Source organism: Myripristis murdjan, chromosome 17 (assembly GCF_902150065.1).
Source record: "Myripristis murdjan chromosome 17, fMyrMur1.1, whole genome shotgun sequence".
In the NCBI taxonomy this organism is placed as follows: domain Eukaryota; kingdom Metazoa; phylum Chordata; class Actinopteri; order Holocentriformes; family Holocentridae; genus Myripristis; species Myripristis murdjan.
This window is the reverse complement of record NC_043996.1, coordinates 15,068,322-15,086,126: the sequence shown is the minus strand read 5'-3', so window position 1 is coordinate 15,086,126 and position 17,805 is coordinate 15,068,322. Positions and strand designations below refer to the sequence as shown.

At 42.2% G+C, this 17,805-nt stretch overlaps 2 protein-coding genes across 2 annotated transcripts; both read left to right on the top strand.

Annotated features, from left to right (window-relative positions):
* The first annotated feature begins 85 nt into the window (after window positions 1-85).
* Window positions 86-5,527, top strand: crsp7 (cofactor required for Sp1 transcriptional activation, subunit 7). The gene is made up of 3 exons (XM_030073736.1): window positions 86-442; window positions 1,587-1,661; window positions 1,747-5,527. Exons 1-3 carry the CDS (start codon window positions 371-373, stop codon window positions 3,451-3,453), a joined length of 1,854 nt encoding a protein of 617 aa, XP_029929596.1. The 5' UTR covers window positions 86-370; the 3' UTR covers window positions 3,454-5,527.
* A 3,488-nt stretch (window positions 5,528-9,015) lies between these two features.
* cnn2 (calponin 2) lies at window positions 9,016-16,809 on the top strand. The gene is made up of 7 exons (XM_030074858.1): window positions 9,016-9,181; window positions 12,193-12,314; window positions 12,485-12,551; window positions 13,113-13,250; window positions 13,709-13,825; window positions 14,785-14,931; window positions 15,289-16,809. Exons 1-7 carry the CDS (start codon window positions 9,125-9,127, stop codon window positions 15,592-15,594), a joined length of 954 nt encoding a protein of 317 aa, XP_029930718.1. The 5' UTR covers window positions 9,016-9,124; the 3' UTR covers window positions 15,595-16,809.
* Window positions 16,810-17,805: the final 996 nt, after the last annotated feature.

The following is a 17,805-nucleotide window of genomic DNA, read 5'->3' as shown; positions in this document are numbered from 1 at the left end:
GTGTGTGTGTGTGTGTGAGTGAGTGAGTGAGTGAGTGAGTGAGGTGGGTGGACAGCAGAGATGTTTACTTGGCTACGTGCGGACGTCAAGCGCACCCGTCGTATCCCAGCATGCAGTAGGAGGCCGTAGAGATCCAGCAGCTGGTAGTGAGCCGCCAGAGCGCCGAGCAGGCAGCCGCCGACGGTCAGCGCCGCGCACCGCTCCGACTCCATGTGACATCCACCGAGCCGTCTAAGCTCACAGGCGACCGAGAAATATGCTGTTCGGGTGCCTGGCATATCTCCACAGCGGCTTTTGAGTCTCACCAAGTCATTCGGTTTTCATTTTGGAGGATTCCTCCCTCCATCCTCCGGATCATACCGAACAGGCAATGACAACGGTCTCAGCAACCCCGCAGCAGATGAGGGACCGGCTGCTGCAGGCCATCGACAGTCAGAGCAATGTGAGTAAGCTAGCTCGCTAACGTTAGCTTGTTTACCTGCACTTCAGCAAACTCGGCTAGGCAGTGAATCATCCAACGGCTACTTTTCCAGTCATATTATCATAAAAATGAACGTGCCTTTTTATATTTTGCGGTTTAAGCCGACATGTCAAAAGTCTGGTATTGAATGGTGGAGAGACGCTGAGCATTGGAGTTGACAGCTTGCGAGCTAATGCAGCGTTACCATGGTTAGACAGTAATCTGGCATTAGCTGACTTTAGCATGCTAGCTGTTAGCCTAGCCAAAACACCCAAAACGGTCTCGGTCTATTTGCTGGACACGAATGGGTTTATGTTGCCTCAACAGTGATAACGCACGTAGCGTAAACGTCTTTGTGTAAGTATTTATTTCATTATTAGTGCATCTGTATTATCTGTCATTTGGTGAGGGTTGCGTTCGTTGTAGATGTTCCCACTAAATGATTCAGTGATTGTCAAATGTGGGAGCTAACTCTTGGCTACATTAGCTACATCACAGCAAATAGTTGGAGCTCTCCTTTCCAAGTTAGTTAAAACGTTAGCGTTAGCCAATCTGGCTAACGGCTAAGTCAGCCAACACTTGAGCATTGGTTGACTTTCCCGATTTGACAAGAAGTCGCACTAACTTAATTTATTACTATTCTTATCCTTTTTTGCACAAGTTTCATACCATTTTAAAGATGTTTAGAGAGATCAAATGTTCCTGAGTTGACACTGGTAAGTGTTTTACTTTTAAACGTCGTTCCTGTGGCTCCCAGGCTAACAGGCAAGCTAACGTTTCGAGCTCGCTGGAAGCTACTCCCTAGTCCTCATACACGTTGCAGGCACGACTGGAGAGCTTTACGTTTGTCCAGCCACTGGAGTTTTTCAAAGTTGACATTCATAAAGGAAGCATAGTCACCCATGTCTTTGTTTACCACTGTTATGTATAATCTTTCAAGGAACAGAGATGTGGTTAAGAGCGCAATTAAGCTGACTTCTAACCTCATTTTCACTGTAGCCCGTTGCACTTGGTACCTAAATTGTTGCCTTATATGAAACAGAGAGCTGCTAGTTCCTGTTGGTGTAATACTGTAAACATTTGTAAAATCTATAATTGTTTCCTTCTGTCAACCTTCCCCTTGCAGATTTGCAATATGGTGGTTGTATTAGAAGTAATTACCTACCTGGAAAAGTACCCTATCACCAAAGAAGCACTTGAGGTAAGACACTTAACTTGGTATGAAATAATTAGTCAGCTGATCTAGCAGTTTGGTTTCTTAATGTCTCTCTGTCTTGTTCATACAGGAAACTCGTTTAGGAAAATTGATCAATGATGTGAGAAAGAAAACTAAGGATGAAGACCTTGCTAAGCGTGCTAAGAAACTTTTACGGAACTGGCAGAAGTTGATTGAACCAGGGCCAGCTGAGACGCTATCGCGTGGACTGGCTGTGAGTGTCCCTGGGTCTACCAACGGTGGTTCTCACCCCTGCAGAACAGATGCCTGTCCACCTGACATTTCTGTATCGGGCAAGGGTGTCCCTGAAGTCAAAATCAGAAATGATGTTCATAACACATACTCGCCTAAAGCTGAGAAATCGAGCAGTCGCAAGCGACGAGCAGAGAACAGAGACAGCGGAGTGCACTTACCAGAAAAAATCTCAAAAACATCTCCATATGATAACTCTGTCTCACCGCCACCCACCAATGGGATTGCAGGCAGTCCTGATGGTCTGCCTGACCAGGAGGTTGTCCCCTCTCCTGACAGGTCTCGGACAGAACATCTTGAGAATGATAAACACAACAGAATCCCAGTCAATGCTGTCAAGCCTCGTCCCAGCTCCCCTGGAGTGGCGAAACTACCTAGCACTTCCTCTTTGATCAAAGTTGCTGTGATGCAGCAACAGGCCAGAATGGATGAAGGTGGAGGTGGTGGTGTTGTAGGAAGTGGGTATTACCAAGCCAAAAGTCCCCGCGGCCTCACTACCAGTCCCAGGAGTGTGAAACAAGATACAATGACCAAGCGCTCCGCGGCTTATGCACCGAAAGGAACATCTATCCCAAGCCCACCCTCTAGGGACTCCCCTTTGCCTTTGTCCCAGCCTTTAACCTCCCCAGCCCAAGCATCTTATAGTGACAGGCTGCCAGCTTCTTCTCATAGGTCTTCAATGCACTGGGCCAGTTTGTCAGAAGTCCCCTCTCACTGCCCCCCACATGACACAGCTTCAACACTGGAATCCCCATCAGTCTCCCCTCCCTCTGCCCACCCCCAGCTCTCCCAACACAACTCAGAACTTCTCAGACCTTCACCTGAGGTGGCCATGGCCATCTCCGATGATGCAGAGGGGTCAATGATCTCAGCCTCAGAGCGAAAGAGGAGGAAGAAGTACAGGTCAAGAGACTACTCTGTCAACTTAGATGGCCAGAAAATAGAGGACTCGACTAAGCCTGTACGATTAAAAGAACGTAGGATAACTTTTGATCCTGTGACCGGTCAGATCAAGCCCCTGGTACATAAAGAATCCTGTCAGACAGAGGAGGCCCCCACACCTGACCCAGCTGAGTCCAGGCAGAGGACTGAAGCCTCTGTACAGCCCACTGCCCCAGTCCCCACCTCTAACCCTTTCCAACAGACAAATTGGAAAGAGCTGTCTAGGAACGAAATCATCCAGTCATACTTGAACCTTCAGAGCAACGTGCTCACCTCCTCAGGGGTCCAGGCCCCCAGTGCACACTTTTTCATGTCAGAGTATCTGAAACGGGAGGAGCATGACATGAAGGAGGCAAAAAAGACACACGTTCTGCAGACGGACAGCTCAGTTGGGGAATTACCAGGCGTGAGCCGAGAGGTGACGGAGGAAGATCTGAACAGGATACACACACTGCACTGGCCAGGGGTGAATGGTTGTTACGACACCAAGGGCGCCTGGTATGACTGGACAGAGTGTATATCCTTGGACCCTCATGGGGACGAAAGTAAACTGAACATCCTGCCATATGTTTGCCTAGACTGAGGAGATTGTGAAGGTGGCTGTCCTTTACCACTCCTTTTTTGTCTCTCCAATGAGACAGGATACTTTGTGATTTTGTTTGTCCACTGTGAGTTTGGGGAAGGCCAGGCCTGCTAAACTCCCTCTATGCCTCTCCCTCTTTAAATAATAATCTATTGAGATTTTGGTATAAAAAGATTATAAAAAAGATAAAAGAATAAAATAATAGTTGAGTTTGTCAAATTAAGGGCTGTTTCTGTTTTATTTTTCAAAATGAAAGCCACAGGAATGATGAGGCCCTGTTTGCAGAGTACTGCTACTAACCTGGAAGGCAAAAGGCAGTGGACAGTATCTTACCGTGCAGCAGTAAATGGGGTTATAATAGGCGTCAGCAGAATTTTCAGTGTTCTGGTCAATCTTTCTAGTTGGTTAAATATGCCACTGTGCATGAACCCCTTTTTCTGGCTCACTGGGACAATGCTGTCCACTCCATTTTTCCTTCTGGTCACTAACAATGAATTACAGTTTAGGTTTCCTATTTGAGGGAAGGCTTGGGTTTAGCTGTTCTGTCCAGACCGCCATGTGGGTGCCCAGAAAGGTGTTGAAAGAGTTCATCTAGCACAGGTTAAGCCAAACATGCCCAGGATGTGGAACAGAATACTGGAGCACATTTGGCAGTTACAAGAAGCTTTATGTGAGATATAAAGAGTAAATTATAAATTTCTTATCCTGTATGCATCTATTTATTTTCACCATTCATTTCTGGGGGGTTCATGAAAACGTTCAAAAAACTGTAGGTCGTATTTTTTGTTTTTTCTGTTTGCATCACAATGTTGTTGGCCTGTTTGCAATTGCAAAAGAGGCATACCATTGTTTTTGCATGGTCTTTCTTTAAGGTTGGCCAGTGCATTTGGCCATCAACATTCCATACTCCACCCTTCACCCACTTTCTCTCTCTCTCTCCTACTGTCTTCTTTCTCATCGCTCCAATATGTCCAGCCATCTCAGTTCTCAAAAAGAAAAATAGTCATATTACTTGGTTTCAAATGGTTAAAATCAAAATTGCTTGGTGCTAAATCAGTTCTTTTCTCCAAATTTGTTGATGAAAAAAAATCTTGCCACCCACTCACTAAACCTCTCCCAAGTCTAAAATTTGAAAGAATGTCAAATCGGATGGTGCTGGTGCATAACTGCATTTTGAGGACAAAAAGAAAATGATTGAATGCTGAACTCACTTTGTCCATTCCTTTAGATATTGTTTGCCTTCTGGGATTCCATCACAAAAACTGAAAACAGCCTTAGTGAATGTACAGGGTTGAGACCTTGTGTGCACTTGTACATAAGTTGACAACTTGTTGGTCATTTCATTATTGACTTGATAAAAGTGTATATAGTGAATGATGCTCCCACAAGTTCCAATTTTGTGTACATAGTTTATTCAGATAAACATCAAAAGTTCTTTTTGAAATCTTCCAACTATTTTGTGAGAATTTAGAAACATGTAGGATGGCATCTGAGGTAGCTACATTTATTTTGCTTCCATGTTTTTAATAAAACAAGCATAAAACAGAGAGAGAAAGCTGTGCACATACGGCATTCTTTGTTTCCATAGGACAAAAACATGACTAATATTTGAAGTTCTTTATTTCCTTTCACTACCACTTTTGCTCACATACTGTATGACTTAGTTTAAGATCAGACTCCATACAACCTGTGTATTCATTCACTCAGTCATTCATCCCTACCAATGTGCCTTGGTAAATGGTGAATCTGGATTTGCTTCCGCATAAAACATGCCTGTCCTTGAAGCTAGGTTTATGTGTGAGATTTCCAAATTCCATGATCAATATAACGCTGGTATATGCACCGTTTATTTTATTTTATTATTATTATTTTTTTTTACACTGGTCCAGTGTGGGTAAAGTTGCAGACAATGAGACACCGCACAAGAAAGCGCACAATAAATGAAAGTGCTACAGATGGCTGATGAGAATCTGGTTTCTGGAGTTTTGACTGAGGCATCTTTATTTGTTCAGTGTATAACAACATCTCTCAATTGTTTGAAAAATAAAATGATCTAAATCCTCTGCTCAGCTGACAGACTCTTACCTCTTGTGCCTCTTTTACAAACTCTGTGAATCTGACACATGCCATCATGTTAAAAGATAAGCTGTCAAAGTTTTGCACTGTGTACTTGATTAACACTAAGCTGTCTAACTGAGCTGTCTACCTGATTTGTTTTGAGATGTCCACAGGTAATTGGAGAAAAGTATGAGTAATTTGTTGTAGTTACTCCATTCATCCATAGGGGGGTGCACGTTGCATCTTTGTCTCCATTGTCTGGGTAAACTACTGTATGCCTGGCATGAGCTAGTGCTTGCAGTGCAGTGGGAGGTATTTCATCAGTGTAGTGCCCTTTTTGGTGTGGGCCAATGAAAAAATGCCTCATGCATCATGAAGTGTCACTCTGATATATGTATATGGAAAAGCTTGTCTGTAGGTCACTACTTGTTTATTGGACTCCAGGGCATCATAACTACATCACTGCCTGTGATGACTCAATGAGCTGACCTCATCCAGTGATCTGTAGACTGCCATCACCTGTGGTGTCTCTCTCAGACACTGAATCACTCCTCTGCACACCTGTATGATGTAATCACCTGCAATGTCTCACCTCAGAAATACAGCTGTGTGTCGATGACTGTAGCCGCATCAGAGGCCTGGGAGAGCCACAAGCACTTACAAGTACCACATCTGACCTCTTGTAAGCATTTGATTCTCTCCTCACTTGTCCTGTCAGAATTAGTCTTAACTTTAGATCTATTGGTCAGTGTTATACAGTTTTTATTCCAATCACTTATGATTTCAACTCTGGCTGTAAGTGTGAGAGCCACTGATCCTGATCTCAAGAATGTGCATATTTTCATAGATTATTTCCGCCTCTCTGCTTGAAGGTGTGAAATTCACTGATACCAGCTGAACAGTGATTGGTTGGCACATGGGCTGAGAACCATTGCTGACCACAAGAAGAGAAAAAAAAAAAAAAAAAGCATTGAAAGTATGTGTGGTCACATATCGATGTGAAAATGCTTTCAAGTGTAATATCAGGTCCTTTGAACACAACATGCGTCCTGCTTCCTTGTAAAACACACAAGGTAAGTGGAGGCCAAATCAGGGTGTAACAATCCCAACCTCACACTGGATAGCACCCAGCTTCCTCTCCTGCACGTCACCTTCACCCTGGCTTCCCGTTACCCAGATGAAGGCATCAAAGACTTGATACGCTCCACTTTATTTTATGTAGGTAGCAGACACTTCACTTACTATCAAAGAGTGTTACATTGTCATTTGAGTGAACTGAATATGAAGTGAGCATGTGAACTGGCAACAGTGTCCCCACTCTGCTTGTAGGCAATCTCACAAATATATTGTGACTGGGAAACTGTAACTCAGCATTGTGGCAGCGATATGATCGCTCCAAATGGGCCTATGCCAGGGATTTTCAACTTTTTTTTTTTTTTTTAATGAATCCTCAGGTTGATTTTCATTAAGCTGTGGGCCCTCATTTGAAGTGATTTTTGCCCTAGGGACCCTGATGTGAAATAATATTTTGATTGAAACTAAATTATTAAATTGTTCAAATTATCAGATGAAAAATGAGCCTACATACATTTTTGTATTATACGCAAATAACTTATTGTGAATTACAATATAGGGTAATTTAACTAGTCCTCCTTTTAGAGAGGATCCCCTGGGAGCCCCTCAAGGACCCCTGAGAATCCTCGGACCCCACTTTGAAAACCACCGGCCTATGCCACACTTCAAATATGGCACGTAAAGGACATTCTTTTTCTTCTTCCTCTTCGTCTTTCTCTTCAAATACAACCTACCCCTCCCTACATGACAGTCTGGTTTATTCTATATTTTCAGTTTACTACGAAAAAGAAAAGGACCGTATAATCTGATCGCCCAACGCTTCAAGCCCATGCTCACTTTCTGAATAAGGACATTTTCATCATTCCACAGCAGTTCAGACAGTTCAAGAGGTGAGCTAAACTCATCCGCAAACTCCGCTGTATAGCGCGCACATTACGTCACCCCACGGGCTCACTAACTTGGTCAAGTTCGTCAAAACTACCCCCCCTTCCGCCTCCTCCTCCTCCTGTGACTCAAAAGTGCGACGACGAGTCTCGGCTGCTGCACGTCTGGCATGCAGGGTGGGACCGGTGGATCACTCCCACCATTCAGGAATTTGGGAAGTTTCCTTCCATATAAGGAGTTTTTGATATCAATCGCGACCTAAGGAAAAGAAGGGGAAAGGTGGAGCCTAAAATCGATTAACGAAGCGTAGAGCCAGAGTGTCGACAAGAAGCGAGAGGGCTCACTTCGGCACGTTTCCACTCCGCATTTAGACCCGAGCAGGCCCACTTTTTTAAGCGATGGCAATTAATAATGAAAGAAGGAAGAAAAGCTAAAGTTGTAGCAATGTTAAGTTTTAATTCTTGTGCACGACATGCTATTCTGTGTGTATGATTTAATTGTATGTGCACTTAAGTTGTAGATATGCAAATAGGCTTGTGAAACATTTGCATGTCATGAGCACTCACTGCCATTGAATCCATTGCTCTTACAGTATACAGCAGGCTGTCTGTGGAGACTGTCAGTCATCCAGGTCATGATATGCAGATAAGGTTAAAAATCAAGGTCAGCTGGACTTGATAGTAGGTTTTCTGAAGATGTTTCACTTCTCTTTCAAGAAGCTTCTTCATTTCGAGACTGAGAGAACTGAAGAACAGAAATGAAGAAGCTTCTTGGAGGAGAAACGAAACATCTTCAAGTCCAGTTGACCTTGATTTTTAACTTTACTTGTATACAGTAGGCTTGGATAAAATCTCATGTTTCTGCATGGACATCAGTTCTGATTATTCTTGTTAAGTATAATCTTTAGCAACAATACTATCACAAGTTGTGTCAGCTCAGTGCCGTGATTATTCATTCCCTGAGTTTTTACTGAAAGTACAACTTGTTTTATACATTTTTATGCCATTTATTGAGATTGAGAGGTGAAATATGAAATAAATCCATTCAATCAAATACATTCAGCTAATTATGACAAATGCAATAGAATCGATTTGAAACCTGCAAGCTAAATTAAGCTCACACTTAAAAAAAACAAAAAAACAAAAAAAAAACAAATATAGCTCACAAATATAGAATTGCTCTCACAAATTAATGAAAGTGACGGCACAAATGAACCAAAAATAAGGAGATGAGATCTACCGGGTGCACATGACACAACTACTCCTCTTTCACACATTCAAAGTATGGTGGTGTCTAATATCAGCAATATAAATTCATTGAGATAACTGGAGAAATTATCAGCTGTACACACTAACTAGTTGGCCTGTTGCCTGATTTCTTATTAAGAAGTTAAAAGTTGTCCCGCCCCCACGCTGGTACGGCCTCATATTTGGAGCATGTGAACAGGCGCCGTGTGAACTCTCTTGATGGTGAATTGAGGATCTTTGACAGAGCTCGGTGGGAGCGCTCTAATTGGCGGCCTGTTAAAGAGAAAGGAAGTATTTAGTTCACTCCGAGATTTCACTGGAAGAGAAAGTCGGAGATAATTTAGCGCAGTTTGCACTCTCAAGTGAGGCTTCTTTTACTCCGGCAATAAACTCACAAGTCACTGACAATGGCTGACTTCAACAAAGGTCCTGCCTACGGCTTTTCAGCGGAGGTCAAAAACAAGGTGGGTAAAATAAATATTCCTACAGAGATAACACACTTTCTATTCAACTATACCTCATCACCCACTTTGAATCCATACATAATGTAGACTGTTATAACACCACACCTGGCCTCCATGCTGCTGTACGAGCAGCGCAGGCTCGTAAGGTAGTCAGAGAGCTGGATGGACAGTCTGTCTCATCAGATCTTGAGACTTTTAAAAAAAGTTCGAGTTGGTGTTTGTCAAGTTCGAGTTTGTCGGATACTTTGTTTGAATGCGCTTTGTTTGCATTTGATAAGTGTATCTTTCGGTTTTACACGCCCGTCTAGAAGTGCAGGTTAATAATTCCAGCGTGTAGGAGAGTCTCTTAAAAAGCAGGCTATGGGCGTTGTCCCGCTTGGCAGAGAAGTATGTCGTTGTGGCAAAATTGTTATCCCCGTTTCCAGCATTTTCTGTTCCTTGTGCAGCTTGTTGCCCGCCGTGGTGATCCGCATTAGAAGCTAATGTAATTCACCTATTAGTCCCTGAGTGGATGTCATCAATTCACGTTATTGTCCTTCCCTGATTCTTGTTATGACTTAGTTGATAAAGCGAGAAGAGCTCTCCACTTCTCTCTTCACGGCTGCCCCGGGTTACCTCCTCACTGTTACTAACTTGCCTTTCGGTCCTTTTGCTGCTCAAATAATGTCGGATCTGTCTAAGAAGGAAGCAAAGGTGCAAAGAATTTACCATGCCCCCGTGTGGGTTGATGCGACGCCACCTGAGCAAATTTCGGCTCCAAAGTGGCCCAGCAGTTTGGCAATGAGTAACTTGTAGGAGTAAAAAGCACCTTGTTTGTTTGATTCCGCCTGCAGTGATCTCTGCACATCCGGATCCACTTAAAATACCAGCGTTGATGCTGGAGATTAGGGTGCTGAAAAGCCTGGTCCATGGCAGCACACACACTGGGCTGCACAGGCTTGACCCCTGCCAGAACTTTACAATCAAGAAATAACCTGGTGTTAATGAGCAGTTATTACTAGTGTTATAGCAATGTAATGATACTTAACAACACAATTTAGTCTCTCTGTGGGGGACTCACTGTCTATAATACATTATTTATATATATAGCCTCAGGCCACAGTACATTTATGGATTTATACTCTGATCAAGACAGGGTTTTTATTTTTATCTGAGTTTACATCACTTGTCTGTCAAAGCAAAACTTTTTTTTTTTGCAGGGGGCTAGTTTCCTCGCCTGCTTTAGACTTTCTTATTTTTGCTGCTGGTGTAGTCAAATATCACATACACAAAAGATAACAGAATCTGTGGCTTGATGTTGAGTGAGGCCGATCTGGCTCAGGGGTTTTGGTCAGTCCTGTGTCTACAGCTTGCTGTCAGCTGATTTACAGTTTTGTTTGCATTCTTGGTGCGTGCCCTTGTAAGAGAGAGAGAGAGAGAGAGAGAGAGAGAGAGAGAGAGAGAGAGAGAGAGAGAGAGAGAGAGAGAGAGAGAGAGGGTCCCGTCCCCTCCCCTCCCCTCCCCACATCTCCACAGGCCCTCAGAACACAGTGTGCCGGACGTAAAGAAAAGATGTCGATTTGCTCTTTCTTGCTGGGGTGATGTCCTTGACGGGAGGGCCAAAGAGATGCTGAGCGGAGTGGTATTTCCTGCCATTGGTGACGTAGCCCCCTCTGTGCAATGTGAGGCATTCAAGGGCTTTGCGTCTCTCCTCACTTCCTTCCCCAGAACTGGTGGTTACTGAAAATACTGGGAAATATCGCAAATGTTTGGATGCATAATATAACACAGACCAGCTAATGTGCAACATTTTTGAGTGATTTCCTCAGTCCGTGTTCATTCACAGGATAAGCACACACTGTCTGTTCTCACTGCTTCATTCAGCTCTTTTATCCAAGCACTGTGGGGCAAATTCCTTGAGTTCAGCCTGTCTCTCTAAATTACATCTGTTGGATTTTTTGTGGGCAATTAAACTAGCCAGTGTTGATTTTCATATGGGGATAACCAAATCAAGCAAATGTAATTACAAGACAGACATTCCTTAGCAGTACAGCTAACTGTCATCCGAGTGCTGCCAACTTGCACATGGCATGTTACTCTGTGGTTCAGTTAGTTTCTCAAGGCCTTGGGGACAGAGAGGGATTGTTAGTTGCTCATTACCTTGGAGAGAGTTTGCTTGGAGTCCACTCAAAATTGCGGTAGAACTCTTTAGCTCACCAGGCAAACTGTTAAGGCTTTTGTCTGTGGTTTTTTTTTTTTTTTTTAGTAGTTAGGGTTTTAGCATTGCTTTCCTCTTTTACACACAACAGGCTTATCCAGTGTTGTGTGCGTGACTATGATGAACTTCCTGAATGGGCTCTTTCAGCGCCACTTTAACATATGTCTCACACTTACGTTATGCATAGGAAAGTTTCTAAACCAAGGCAACACTTCAACAAATAGACCCTGATTCGAAAGTCAATCCATGCACCGTGGTAAGTCCCGTAAAAAAACACCATCCTCTTCTCAACAGCCACCTTCCTGTGCTTGGGGGGAGAAACGAGCAGTTTACCAAACAGGATGTCCTTGTATGTGTGTGTGTGTGTGTGTGTGTGTGTGTTCTGGGTCATGTCAGCTCCACCTTATGAGGTCTGAAAAAGCACAAAAGGCCTGTTTAGACAAAACACAACACTGAGTCAAACACAACATTTCGGGATGACCATGAAACATGATTACAGTTAGTCATAATAAATTCATGAGGACAAACATTATCAATGGCTTTGCAGTGTATAATCATATGCTCTGTGAATACTAATAAGACAGCTCAGCTATCACTGGTGCATCAAAATTTTGTCTTGTTACTTTTTGACCATGCCATTCTCTTTAAGACCAAATGTGACATGCTTGTAAATCCTCAGTGACATCCTCACACTCCAACACCCCCTGATTAAGGCTTAATAAACTATATATTGTACATAACATAAGCATGAAAAACATAACCAACTGTTGCAGCCACAGCACACTTGTGACCCCTTTGACCTCTGTCCATTCAGATTGCTCAGAAGTATGACCCCCAGAAGGAGGAGGAGCTAAGGATCTGGATTGAGGATGTGACTGGCTGCTCCATTGGCCCTGACTTCCAGAAAGGCCTGAAGAACGGAGTCATTTTGTGCGAGTGAGTGCACACGTCTGTGAACCCGTTTCTGCTTAGCTTGTTGAATCACATGAGGCAGTGCTGCATCTCACAAACAAACCCAAGTGCAGTGATTTCCTGTTTCAATATTTGCAATGGTTCTATTAAAAAGGGAAATGAAATATGTCTTTTGCTCTGTATTTCCCTCGCAGACTGATCAACAAACTTCAGCCAGGCTCAGTGAAAAAGATCAACCAGTCAGCAATGAACTGGCATCAAGTGAGTTGGTTGACAGGATGGGTGTGTGTTGTACTCATTTGGGTGTGGTAAAGTTACACTAATTGCCTGATGACAATGTCACTTTGTGCCTTATTCTAACACTAGTTGACACTGGTGATAATATCACATTTGGTTACAGACATGCATTCATACATGGTTACATGGTGCTGTGAAAATGTGCTGTAAAGCTTTTCCTCTGGATAGGGTGTTGGTATACTGAATCATGCCAAGTCATGATCATACTTGTATTTTTTTTTTTCCCCACACGGCAGCTATTTAAAAGATGCATGAACAGTTTGTGGAACTGGTTTCTTTTCTGATGTGAAAGCAGATGCACATTTTTTTTTTTTAAAAATGATGAGAACTGCTGAATATTACATTGTGGACACTGTACTTTGATTACAATGTGTTTTACCTGCCAGGAACTTGACTACAGCTTTTAATCAGGAAGTTAAGATGGTATGTGAAGGGAGGATGGAGCATGTGACGGTGTGATCACACCTCCTTAATCCCAAATCCCACGTACACACTGTTTATCTAATTCATGTTGTGTGCTTTTAGCTGGAGAACCTGACTAACTTCATTAAATCCATCACCACATACGGCCTGAAGCCCCATGATATCTTCGAAGCCAACGACCTGTTTGAGAATGGGAACATGACGCAGGTCCAGACAACGCTGCTTGCGCTTGCCGGCATGGTGAGACTCATTATCAGACATGGATATTGCAAGTAAAGGATAATGTTTAACCAGCATCTCTATAGCAGCATGTTAGACTTCCATTGGAAACAGCTGTCACATGTTGTACAGCAAACAAGCAGTGGCTTGTTGTTGCTTAAGTGGAAGTATTGCAAAAGTGTGTGTGTCAAAACATTTGTCAGATGGATGGGCTTATCTTGCATCTGAACACTTTGAAGACAGTTAAGTCTTCAGTTCACTGTGCAAACCTGGTTGGCTGTTTCACAGTTTGCTTCATGTATAGCGCACGAATGGTGTAGATGAAATGTGTTTCATAAACTCATGGTTTCAGTTGACTCAGGATGATAGTTGCAAACCTCTGACTGAAATGATTATTGAAAGGCTTACAGGATGGTAACCAACTGAGGTAACTTTTTGGGGGGATATCCACTGTGATAACTCTCTGTATTTCCACTTAGGCCAAGACCAAGGGCTGCCAGTCACGGGTGGACATTGGTGTGAAGTATGCTGACAAGCAGGAGAGGATGTTTGATGAGGAGAAGCTGAAGGCTGGGCAGTGTGTCATCGGCCTGCAGGTAGGCAGCTTGGAAAGCAACGACCAAACATCGGGGTTTTAGATGTGATGAAAGCCAGTAGGAGCTGTGGTTTGGCACCAAGATCTAGGCTTCTGCACCCAAACCAGGGAGGGATGAACTCAGTGCATTTTAATACAAAATCAGGAGCAAGGCCTGCTCATTTCTACCATTACCTTATTTAAACCAGTGTTAAGAATGCACATTTCATTTATTTAATACAACTTAATACAATCATTAAACCCTTAACCACCAATACATCGCTTCATATGATTCTTTAATCTGTAGTTAGGTTGGCACATGACTGAGGTGAAGGTTGCTCTCATGGATGTGATAAATCAGATGAGCAAGTCTCAAATAATAAATTAGTCTCAATTTACCATACTTTCAAAAAAAAAAAAAAGAAAAAAAAAAAGTTCAGAGGATCATAAAATATAACTCACAAAATCTGATACAACTTTTTCATTTTCACCTCTTTGATTTTGCTCTGGACTTGATTTTAGTTTGTATGTGTTCAGATATCAGACATGAGGCAGCTCATGTGCCTGCAGAGTAGCTTGCTACTGCATCTGGTGAACATATTGCAAAATTAGGCTTTGTCAGGCTCTCTCCTGTCAAGCACAACATGCTTCTGTTTCAAAGAACTACCCATTGTTCTCAGAGCCTCCTGAAGCTGATCTGTTTTGTTGTTGTTGCCATCACATTAAGCAAGATGTCATACAGAGATATGAGGGCTACCTAAACAGTGAGAAAAAGGCACAGTGCAACTGAATGTGTCAGCTTCATTTGCATACACATTGTGTAGTTGTGAGTGACAGTTGACTGAATGTTTGGGTCAATTGAGCCATTGTTTGCACAGTGTTGCATACTTTCAGGAGCATGCTTGCCAACCTATGAAACGAACAATATTACGCAATGTCGTGTGACACATGATTGATTTATTTTGCTGTTTTTCTCTTCAGATGGGAACCAACAAGTGTGCCAGCCAGGCCGGTATGAATGCCTATGGCACAAAGAGACCCTTGTATGACCCCAGAGCTCACATCCAGCCCCCCATGGACAGCTGCACCATCAGTCTGCAAATGGGCACCAACAAAGGGGCAAACCAGGTGCTGATATGTATTTCCAACTTGCCGTTAATCCTGTAGGGATTTCCCATAGTGGAAATAACCCTTAGGGCTTTGAGCAGTTGTGCATTATCATTCCATTGCTGCCATAGCTTATGTCATGTTTAATCTTGTACCAAGCTGCTGACTTCTGGATTGTTCACAGCAAAGGAAAGCTAATACTCTTTGAACTAGAAGTCAACTTGGCCCATGATGCAGAGCATGTTTAATGACAAAGTTGCAATACTGCTGAGGATCTCAATACCTCATTTTTTGCTTTCAACAGTTTGGTGGACACATGTCAATGCCTAGAAGCGAGCTAAAATTTATATATAATCTGACTCTTTCTGTCTTCTCCAGACTGGAATGAGAGCCCCAGGAACCAGGCGTGCCATTTATGACCAGAAGCTGGGCACAGACAAGTGCGACAACAGCACCATGTCCCTGCAGATGGGATACACCCAGGGGGCCAACCAGAGCGGCCAGAACTTCGGCCTGGGACGGCAGATCTGCGACAGCAAGTACTGCCCCAAAGGCTCCAAGGAAGACAGGCATCAGAATGGGGCCGGTGGCGCCCGCGACTACATCCCAGATTACCAAGACGAAGGTTACCAAGGTTATCAGGAAGAGGAGCAGGTCTACCAAGATGATGGGACTGATTATTAGAAGGAAGGAGTGAGGCCAGGAAGGGAGTTGAGGAAGGTTTCATAAAGGAGGCATGATCAGAAAACAGAAGAAAATCTCAAGGCAGGCTTTTTTAAATTTTTATATTCATTGGATGTTTCACCATTTTTGGGTGGTCTTCCTTTTTTAGTATTGCATAGAATTGTCCTCTTACCCCTCTCTGGGCAAAAGCGATGTTACACATATCACAATGAACTGTATTTTTTTTTTTTTTTTGTATACAGCTTTTAAAAAGGCTCTTGTGTTTAGAATATAACCACAGCAGCCAGTATTTTGGCTAAGCAGAGAGTAGTGTTTGTCTCCCAGGGATTTTTTTAATCTGCCAAATCCCACCTTGTATTTCTCCTTGTTCAGTGTTTTTAATTCAGTTTATTGCATCCAGCGACATCCCTAGGTTCATGTAAGGGTTACATTAAAATGAAAATGAAAGATTAGGGAGTTTTTCTGTTGACTTTAGATAAAGTGTCTTAAGATCAAAACACCTGAACATGTATTTATCCAGAACAGCTGTATCCTCTGTGTAAACATAAATTGTATTTCTTTATTTCTGATTTGATTGGGAATGTCTTTTTTTTATATATATATATGTTACTGCTTGCATCCATTCAGTATCAATGGCTGACATACTGGAAGCAGCTTTGGTTGTTTGTTCAGACAGATGAGGGAAACATAGATTTGTGGGAACAAACCACTGTCTTACTATGATATTCTTTGTATCTCTGCTGTTCCTCATTTCAGTCTTATGTTTCCTGTGTAATTTTTTTTTAATATTTTGTTTTAAGCAGAGGAAATATTTCCTTTGTTTGCATAACCGGTCCAACTGGAGCCAAGCTTGTTTTCTTTGGATTAAAGACATTGGGGGGAAAAAAAAAATCACATTACTCAAAATATAGGCTACTCAAGTGAAGTTGGAGGCAAGAATACTGGATTCTTTTTGTGTAATGTCTCAGTGAATCATGCTTAAATAATGGTTGATGTGTGGACCAATCATACAATCATATTTGAATACATAAATCTGTTATTTATACATATGTGATTTAAATGTAGACCTATTTTGTACCATGACTCTGAATAACATTTTGGTATTGAGACTACAGTTTTCCTTCTGGATCCATCTTTTGTTTTTTTGCCAATGGAAAAAATGTTGAAATTGCAAAACATGTTTTTGTGAATAAAGTGTAATAAATATGTACATTATTCGACGTGTTGTTTGGCGTGTAAGAAGACTTGTCTAGCACTTCACACACCAGATAGCCTGTAATTTCTTGCATTTTTCTGCAGTAAAGCTTTCTGTAGCCCAGTTTAGATGTTAGTGAATTATAAAAATAATGTATGGACATCGTGCCTGAGGAATATGGATACATATTTATCTGTGATGAGACAGAGAGAGAGAAAAAGGATACCTAAGCAGAATGACAAAAAAACATCCAAACAGAGGACTGTTGTTTTTTTGTTTTGTTTTTTTTGTAACAAAACAGGAAAGGTTATGACATTTGCTCTGAGTGTACAAGGCATTCTTTATCTATTATTCCATACTTTATCATAAATCAACCCTTTCACATAAATCAGTAAGATGTGCTTGCGTTCCCATGTGAGTATGTTTCTCCAAAGAAGGCTCTCCAAGCCAGGCATTATCAAACTTTTTCATGTTTCTGACCCCCAAGCTGATTTTCATTTAGTGGAGGGCCCCCATCTTAAGTGATTTTGCTCTCTAGGGACCCCGATATACACAGAAATTTTAATTTGAGTATTAAATTGTTTACTAGTCGCAGATGAACAATGACAAATGGGTTCAAACAGTGATATTAAACATGTTAGAATAATCTCATACAACAGATTATTAATGCTGCTTTGTTCTGTTTTAAATTATAATGAAACAGCACACTCATTTTGTGGAAGCCCCTTAAAGATTTAACTTTAAAATTCTCTGGACAAGGCAGTCGCTTAAACCCCACATCCCCGTGTTGAATGCTGTGGCCAGGAATAACTCGCCTATAGACTTTTAAATTAAATTAGTTTAGAAAATGTCTTTCATAAAGCAAGATGGTTATCATTCACGTGGTGCTCCTCACGCGCTCTTCTTGGCACAACCATGATTTTTTTTTTTTTTTTTTTTTTTTCCTCCTGATATGTGAGGGTATCTGATTTAGAGTCTGCGTTGTGATTTCTGAATTTAAAGAGCTGATAAAAAAC